This window comes from Piliocolobus tephrosceles, unplaced genomic scaffold (assembly GCF_002776525.5).
Source record: "Piliocolobus tephrosceles isolate RC106 unplaced genomic scaffold, ASM277652v3 unscaffolded_26455, whole genome shotgun sequence".
NCBI lineage: Eukaryota > Metazoa > Chordata > Mammalia > Primates > Cercopithecidae > Piliocolobus > Piliocolobus tephrosceles.
The window spans coordinates 1-9,235 of NW_022309260.1; the positions used below are offsets into that span (position 1 = coordinate 1).

The 9,235-nt window shown below is 52.9% G+C and overlaps 1 protein-coding gene across 1 annotated transcript; it reads left to right on the plus strand.

Moving 5' to 3' along the window:
• Positions 1 to 328: 328 nt before the first annotated feature.
• On the plus strand, positions 329 to 8,559 carry LOC111534539 (diacylglycerol kinase delta-like; the record flags this gene model as incomplete). Its single annotated transcript, XM_026450956.1, has 4 exons — positions 329 to 543; positions 3,578 to 3,695; positions 4,885 to 5,015; positions 5,831 to 8,559. Coding segments are annotated over 4 exons (554 nt in total), but the record flags the coding sequence as incomplete, so codon positions are not given.
• Positions 8,560 to 9,235: the final 676 nt, after the last annotated feature.

The following is a 9,235-nucleotide window of genomic DNA, read 5'->3' on the forward strand; positions in this document are numbered from 1 at the left end:
CCTTGTCAGACGCTTCCTCTCATCCCACACGTCCGGTGGCCACATGCATCTCCTCGGTGCACACCTCGTGCTGCCTCCAGCAAGGCACGACTGCTGACGTTGCCTCCTACAGCATTTCCACTGCTTGGCACAGGTGAATGACTCTGACCTCCTTGCTGACAGAGGGACACAAGCAGGTCATGTGTCAGCCCTGCTGTATGTGAATTCATCATTGACCGATGGACAGTTTTATTCTCTCACCAGCACTATTTAGAAAGTGAGGTTCTGGGTTTGGTTCCTTTTTGGATGCTCTGGGACTTCATGTCTGGAAAGTGAGCTCCCTGATCAGAGCAGAGGCCTGGGGCGGGCCTCACCCCGCTGGACCTCTCGCTGATCAGCAGCGTACACTCTCCATCTCTCCCTCCTTCCCTCCGCCTGGAGCAGCAGCTGGATCCGCCACAGAAGGAGCAGCTGGGGAGTGCTCTTGCCGAGATGGACCGACAGCTCAGGAGGCTGGCAGACACCCCCTGGCTCTGCCAGTCTGCGGAGCCCGGCGACGAAGAGGTATGTGGCTCATGGGGCCATGCCTGGGTCGCCCGGACATGGTGGCTCTTGCCTGCAGTGCCTGTGTTCCTTGTGGCCTGTGTGGCTCTGGGGATCAAGATGGTGTCGCTCGGGCAGCCCCTGAGGGGCCTTCTCCAGACTTCGCTATTAAAATGCTCTTTAAGGCAGGGAGGGACAGCAGGTAGGAAGGAGTTCAGGGCTGGGATTAAGAGTGCCTCTTGAGGCCGGGCGCGGTGGCTCACGCCTGTAATCCCAGCACTTCGGGAGGCCGAGGCAGGTGGATCACAAGGTCAGGAGTTCAAGACCAGCCTGGCCAAGCTAGTGAAACCCCCGTCTCTACTAAAAATACAAAAAAATTAGCTGGGCGAGGTGGCGCACGCCTGTAATCCCAGCTACTCCGGAGGCTGAGGCAGAGAATTGCTTAAACCTGGAGGGGCGGAGGTTGCAGTGAGCCGAGATCGCACCACTGCCCTCCAGCCTGGGCAACAGGGTGAGGCTCCATCCCAAAAAAAAAAAAAAGAGTGCCTCTTGAGGACCAGGGACCTGTTGTCCTCTGAAACAGAACTGCAGGGCTTCCTGGACAGTGGGTAGAAAGAAGGCTGAGCCCAGCCCCACAGCCTCCACCAAGGGTGGAGATGCATCGTGGCGTAAATGGCAGCTTTTTAGGATCGTGCTGTGGACAGGGCGCAGTTGTGCGCCACTCCCTACTCACACTCTCCTCCTGTGTAAACAGAAAGACTCCAGCTCGTCGCAGGTCTGGGAGGGACCCGAGGACCCAGGGCATAGCGGACCCTGGGGTGGAGTCACATTCTTTTGCAGGGAGCGCTGGCTGAAGGAGCCCTGGAGAGGGTCGTGTCTGGACAAGGACAAACCCCAGCCTGTCTGTTGGCTTCCCCCCTTCAGAGAGAGAACACAAAGGGGCCGTGAGGAAAGCTCATCTCGGGCAGTAGTTGCAGAAGGCAAATAACTATAAGACGCCAAACCTGGGCACCCCTCCCCAGTGGGGTTTGTGAGGCCTGTGGGCAACAGTAAGGCGAGGGGACAGAAGTGGGCAGCTGCACAACAGCACCCTCTTTCCGGGACCGTGGGGCGTTTTTTGACGCATGCAAGCCCTTCATGGTAAACTGACTCAGGCCCTCCAGCCGATGGATGAAACTCTGCAGCTTCTCAGTGAGGGCACTTGGGTATAAAAGGACAGGGCAAGCTCCTCAAAATCCCTTAAATAATTCATTGTAAAAGTGATAAAAAATTTTACCCAAAATTACAAAAATCATAATACATAACGATTCAACAGATGTAACAGTGACATAGCCCTATAATACCAGATTAAATTAGGGCCAGTAAGGTGGGCAGTGAGGTGAGAGGCTGTGAAGAGGACATGGACGGGGGAAGGAAAGCATGTTAAACTCCTCCTCTTACAGTGAAAGGACGTTACAAACAACATTCTTGACTTTCCTACTTGGAGAGATAAAGAGTCAATAATGTTTTTAGGGTCAAGAGTGGTGGCTCGCACCTGTAATCGCAGCACTTTGGAAGGCCAAGGTGGGAGGATCACATTAGCCTAGGAGTTCAAGACCAGGCTCGGCAACATAGTGAGATCCTGTCTCCATTTAAAAACAATTTTTTTTTTTTAACTTAAAGGTAATTTCTAATAAAGCTGAAAAGATTTATATCTTCCAAATTGCCACCAAAGACAAAAATAAAATACAATTTATATTGCAAAAGAAAATAAAGGACTAGCAAGGGTATTGCTACCAGCACGAAAATAACAGAAAAATGCCATGGCTTTCTCTTACAAGCAAATTCTCAGGTTGTGTTTAAAAAGAAACCTAACCATATATTGCTCACAAGAGCCCTGTTTTTTTCTCATACTCCTAATAAAAATGTATGATACAGAAAGATGAAAAAGAAAACACTATAAAAAAATCTAAAGTAACAATATAAAAATAAAATTGCATATCTAAGACAGTTACAATAGTCATGAAACTGTGCCAAATAATAAGCATCTAAATTAGCTACTCAAGAATATGTTTTTTATTTCCCTAACTTCATTTTACTATGCTCCAAGCAGTGATCTGTGTGTTACTAGTCCTTTGAAATGTATTGAGGTGAGACTTGTCTTATGGCCCAATAGGTGGTTTTTGTAAATGTACCTTGTATGCAGTTGTGTTTACATCATTAAGTTCTTACTGAAATTTTTTTTGTCTTCTTGATATATCAGTTAACTCTAATACCATAATTGTAGATGTCTCAGTTTATCTTTGTGGTTATGTTTATTTTTGCTTCATGTATTTTGAGGCTATGTTATTGGGTACCCATAGGTTTTATCATTATATAATGATCCTTTTATCTTTAGTAATTCTTTTTATCTTCAAGTCTACTTGCTTGCTATGTTTTTTTCATAGTTTTACTTTCAAGCTTTATTTGGAGTGTCTCTTACAAAGAGTGCATCGCAGAGTGAGGCAGTGTTACCTCCCTGTGTCCTTGGGGGTGCACTGTGGAGAGGCCGCGGGTGCTGATGGCTGTCAAGAGCAGAGGCTGAGCTCCTATGTGGCTCTGCTGCTCACCCTTCCTCCGCTTTTCTGCCTCAGGGAGTGGATCACAAGGCAAGAATGCAAAGTGCAGGAAGAGTTTTCGTTAGACGGATACTCGTAATACTAACCATCAAAGCCCAGCAATCCAACACTAGAAGATTGGCTAAAGAGGTTATTTTAATAATTTTCGTTTAGATACTGATATTCATGATATTTTCAAAAAGTTTTTAAATCTCATGAGAAATGCACATGTAAAGTGAAGACGGTAGACTATGATAAAAATAGACACTATGCTCACTTTGAAGCCACTTTAACAGTCACTAAAATCAACAGTAAAGACAAGAATCAGTAAGGGAGAGAAGCCCTTTCAGGAACAAGAGGTCTTTCCCAGCTCCTCTCGCCTCAGCCCTGCCTGCCCTCCCAGCCTCCCGGGTGGAGATGGGCATGAGGCCGTGACCAGTTGCAGCCTGATTCTCAGTATTTCTCACTCTCCCCAACAGAGTGTGATGCTGGATCTTGCCAAGCGCAGTCGCAGTGGTAAATTCCGCCTCGTGACCAAGTTTAAAAAGGAGAAAAACAACAAGAACAAAGAAGCTCACAGTAGCCTGGCAGCCCCGGGTACCTGCTTCTCTCCCGTGTGTGTTTCTGGCCGTCCATGCCTGCTGGCTCGGCCCCGTTCTCCTGGCCTCTGCTTTCTCCCTTGGCCTTGCGGCTCCTCCCTCTTGGTCCCTGTGCTGTAACCCCTGGTCCCGTGGCCACACTAGTCTGTTCGTAGCTGCAGCCCTCCACTCCGCCTCCTTCCCCTCTGACCGTTGTCAGACCTGGCCCTAACGTGCTCTCTGGCTTTCTGCCTGCCCTGACTTGGGAGATTCGAGGTGGGGAGGAAGACAGCAGTGGTGACAAGACAAACTTGGGAGACACAAAGCTCTGAACTCAGGCCGCGCTGGGGCATGCTCCGCCTGCTCCCTCCTGGGCTGCTGGTTCCTGATAAATCGATGCATTGGTCAGGGTTCCTGTGATGGGAACCCCAGGCCACCAGAGATTGTGGGTGATGAAATCAATCAAATATGATCCTAAAGGACATTGTTCCTTTGGGTCAGTAAATTGGAGCTAAACTCTCTGTCTGAAGGATCAGCCCTGAGCACCCAGGCCATATCCAGTGCTGTCAGGGGCTGGAGAGGCCTCCAAGCCTGGATATTGGGACTGGTGTTTGCCGCCAGTCAGGGCAGCTCCTGTGGGTTTTTCTTCTTTGCATGTTTGTCCAGAAATTGGGTTTCTGTTAATGATGGTGGCCCCGACTACGTGAAATTGGAATCTCTGCTTGTCTCCCTTCCTGCTATGGTCCACAAGTGAAATTTAACCCTTCTAGAAGCCGGAGGAAAAGCTGGCTTTGGCCACAATCATGGGGACATTTCCCTCATATTTGGTGGTGGTAAATCCCTCCTGGGACACGGGGAAATGACCAGAGGCTGGCGGCCCACCTGGCAGGAACAGATGCCAGCTCTGCTGCAGCCGTCGCCCCCTGAATTGGTGGCTGTCTGCCTCTTTCTGCACCGCTGGTGGGTGGTGCTGTTGGCTGGGTGATGGGTGCCGGCTGCCAGAGATGGCTCAGGTGCTGGCTGCTGGGCTATCTCCGGTGCCGGCTGCTGGGCTATCTCAGGTAGTGGCTGCTGGGGTGTCTTGGGTGCTGGCTGTTGGGGCATCTCCTGTCCTGGCACTGGGCTTTCGGGTGCTGGGTGACGGCCGCTGCCTACCTCGCACTGGGCTCTGGGCACTCACTGCACTCGTGCTTTTCCATCTCCGACAGTTCACCTCTGGGGGACAGAGGAGGTTGCTGCCTGGCTGGAGCACCTCAGTCTCTGTGAGTATAAGGACATCTTCACGCGGCACGACATCCGGGGCTCTGAGCTCCTGCACCTGGAGCGGAGGGACCTCAAGGTACTTCCATAGGCGTCTCCCTGGAACCTGCACTTGGGCTTGCACGCAGTTCCCTTCTCTTCCATCCTCTCCCCCGACCTGGCCATGTCTCAAGCATCACGATTCTCCTCAGGCCTTTGTGTATACCTCAGGTGGGGGCGACTGTGACCCTCACCCTAGGCAGTGATGGCTCCACCCACCACAGCCAGAGGAAGCCAGGAGCAGACATAATGGGGTCAGAGCCTTGGTTATCTTAGCCTAATCAGCCAAGGACTGTCTTCGTGTTAAAAACCCTATGAGGGGACACAGTCCCCTGAAGCACAGTCACGCGACTGTCCCCATGCTCTCCTGGGCGGGTGCTGCCGCTCGTCTGCAGGGAGCATTGGGAAGTGGCGGTTGGGTGCCAGGCCTCATCTATGCCCGGCATCACGCCACATCTTGCAGCGCCATGCCGCTGCCAAGGTTGGCCTCAAGGGGCTACCCCTGGGTGTTGAGTCACTGGCCGAGTCCCGAGAGGGCAAACTGCCACCGTGGGTGTCCTGGACAGCGGCTCTCATGAGGTCATTTATCATCCACTTGCTTTCAGGCCTGTGTTTTGTCTTTGTCTTGGATTTGTCCTTGCTGATGGTAGTGACTAGAATGCAGGAACGATGGGCCAGGCATCTGTATGGTGGTTGTTTTTAAGCCGTTTCCATCTTGTTTTACCGTTTTTGTCATTTTCACTCTCATTTGTGTTCACAAGCCGAGTGGAAAGGGCTACTGTGGCAGGCCTGCTGTGGAGCCCTCTGGCTCCGGCTGTCTCCCCGGCATCCATGGTGGTGTCTCCTCTGTTGCAGGACCTGGGCGTGACCAAGGTGGGCCACATGAAGAGGATCCTGTGTGGCATCAAAGAACTGAGCCGCAGCGCTCCCGCCGCCGAGGCCTAGCCTCCGCCCTCTCAGCCTGCGGCCTCCACATCCCCGCCGCCGAGGCCTAGCCTCTGCCCTCTCAGCCTGCGGCCTCCACATCCCCGCCGCCGAGGCCTAGCCTCCGCCCTCTCAGCCTGTGGTCTCTGCGCCTCCTGCCACTGAGGCCCTGGGCGGACGCTGCAGCCCGCCCCCTTCTCATGGTGCTACTTCCTCTGTCAGCTACAGAAAGCCTCCGTGACACCGTCCACCAGAGCTCTGGGGTCTCGAACATAACAACACAGCTACCTTTGAAACAACACCTTCTCCAGCTCAGAGTCACCTGGAGCACATGTGTTGCGGCCACTCAGTTCTTGCCCGCCTGTGTTCTGGGCCAGGGAATCCAGCGGCGTTTGGCCTCCTGGGCACCCCTTGCCTGGCCACGTGCTTGGATTGTCCCGGGGGCTCCTCTCCCTGTGTCCTTCTGTGGCCACACCGTGTGGCTCTGCCTCCTGGCCCCCGTCCAGTTCTCGGAAACGTGGCTGCGGCCCAGCAGCCTGCAGGAGCCCTTGTTTGTTGGTGCAGCTTTTGTTGTTGCACAAAAATGATGCTCTTTCCTGGTTTGAAAGTAGCATGGATGTTTCTGGTCCTGTTGATTGTAATTTGACGTGAAGAGAAAAGAAAAATTCCTCCTGTGTGAGCCAAGGCAGCGAGTGCTGTTTCCCAGGTAGGGAGCCCCTCACTGGGTGTCGCAGGGCCTGGGTTCCTCCCCCCCCCCCCCCCCCCCCCCCCCCCCCCCGGGGGCCCCCCCCCCCCCCCCCCCCCCTGCTGTGGCCTGGGGACGCCTGCCCCTCTGTCTCCAGATGCTGTGGGCCTCAAGTTCAGCTTGGGGCTGTGAGTGAGACAGCTTGCCAGCTGCGTCCCCACAGAGGACGTGTGTCCACATGAGTTCAGTGTTTCTGTGTGGGAAACGCTTCCTGGCTCTGGGAAACTTTCTGCCCATTCTGTGGTTCCCAGGGAGCATGGCCCTGGTGGGCAGGTGTGGTTTGACCTCTTCACGCCATCTGGTGGCCTGGAGGCCAGAGGCTCTCTTGAGTATCTCTGCCCCTGCGGTGGCTTCTTGTCTCCTGCTACCGGGCCTGATGTCGCTGGAGGTGCTGGCAGGGACTCTGATTTGATGGTCCGTACTGCTCCTGCCCTGCCTCTGCCCTGGCTCTGAACTAGCAGATGATGGTGCCAGAGGGCAGGGAGCTCACCTGGGGAGAGGGCTGCGGGGCAGTCTCCAGGTGGAGGATGCGCTTAGTCCTCCAGGGCACTGGCTTTGCCCTTTTTTCCCCTTGATAGTTATGGCTCGCAGGGGCTCGTAAGTATCTTGGGAAGAGGTTTCTGTAACCCCTGCCCTGGTGTGAGGAGGAAATGGCTCTGGCCTGGCTGCCTGGCCGTAGCTCCATGCCACAAAGAGGAGGACAGTGTTGGGAGTGTCTGCCGGCGCCGCCCCGGTCCTTTAGTCAACGTCACTCCATCTGATGTGCAGAGGCTGGGCTGCACCTGTTGGGGAGGGCATAGACGGGGCTGGGTCTGCGGCAGCCCTCAGTCCTGAGCAGGTGGCAGTAAACAGCGCTGGCCCATCTCTCACAGCCCCTCTGTCCCCTCTGCAGTGCGCCTAGGTGGGCCCCTCCACGTGCCTTGGGGTGCTCCGCTTTCATGGTCCTTCTGGGCCAAGGCCCTTGGAGTGAGGAGGCTGAGCCAGGGCCTTGGGTCCCCGGTGCAGCCTCCTGTCCCTACATGCGGCGTGCTGGGATTTTTGGATGAAAGACTCTCCCATGCTCTGTTGCTGGACTTAGCTGCCTCACTGGAAGTGATGTGTGTGGAAGGTGGTTGTATGTCACCTTTTCCACCTGTGAGTGTTTTCCCTAGAACATTTTAGATGCGGGTCGGCAGAGGGAGAAATAAGCCAGCCATGGCAGTCGCTTGGTTTCCCAGGTGGAGCGGGCTAACACAGGAGATGATGGGAACCCGTCCTGCAGTCCCTGCATGACCACTGTCCCTGCTGGCCTGGCAGTGTGGGCATCCTGGGGCTCTTCGGGTCCCAGAAGAAGCCCCAGGCAAGCTGGAACTCGGGTGAAGAGGGGACATGAGGATAAACAGCCGACCATGGCTTCAAGGACATCAGGGCCATCCCCAGTCCTCAGTGTCCTACTCCTGGCAAGGAGTTGGGTTTGGATCAAAAGTGTTTAAAATTAATATGTTGTCAGTGATTATAACAACACTGTTTACATAAAAACCATTTTTTCTAGTTCTAACAAGTTAGAAGTGAGGAAGGAATGAACACGAGTGCTTAGGAAACTGCTCTTTGGTGCTGGGCTGGTGTCCCGCACTGGGGTGTCGCTGCTGTCCGGGGGGCTGCTCTGCTGCCCCGGCCCAGGTCCCCTTGTGGTGTTGCCAGACAGGCCTCACGGTCTGCTGTGCAGAGAGAGGCAGGAAGGATCCCTGAAGAGTCTTGGAGAAAAGGTTCTGTGCCCTCAGGTGGGGCTTACCCCCTCGTATTTATGATCTTAATTTATATAGTGACCACCGTGGAAACAAATGCCTCTTGTATTGTTATGTACATAGTCCATACCTGAGTGCTGTACAGAAGTTGTTCTATGTATAAATAAAACAAGCCTGTTTTTGATCTTCCATCGCCAGAGTCCTTGTCATCATTCCTTGTGCTTTGACATAAAGTGTTGGTTGCCAGAATCTTTCCAAACTGGATTCAGAATTGTATTTCACCTGCTCTGAAAATAGGTTGAGTTGTTGGTGGCTAAAAAGCAAAACAGAATGCCATTGGAATGCTGTTGTATTTTTTAGGGTGTGGGTTCTATGATCTGTTGGACTAAAAATTCAGCAAGGAGAGAGGGGGTACTGGGCAGTGCTGAGACTCTCGGGTGTGATCACACAGCCTTGGCCTGGGAGACTGAGCCATTTTAATGAATTTTTTTTTTTTTTATTTAAGTTCTAGGGTACATGTGCATAACGTGCAGGTTTGTTACATATGTATACTTGTACCATGTTGGTGTGCTGCACCCATCAACTCGTCAGCACCCATCAATTCGTCATTTATATCAGGTATAACTCCCAATGAAATCCCTCCTCCCTCCCCCCTCCCCATGATAGGCCCTGGTGTGTGATGTTCCCCTTCCCGAGTCCAAGTGATCTCGTTGTTCAGTTCCCACCTATGAGTGAGAACATGCGGTGTTTGGTTTTCTGTTCTTGTGATAGTTTGCTAAGAATGATGGTTTCCAGCTGCATCCATGTCCCTACAAAGGATGCAAACTCATCCTTTTTTATGGCTGCATAGTATTCCATGGTGTATAT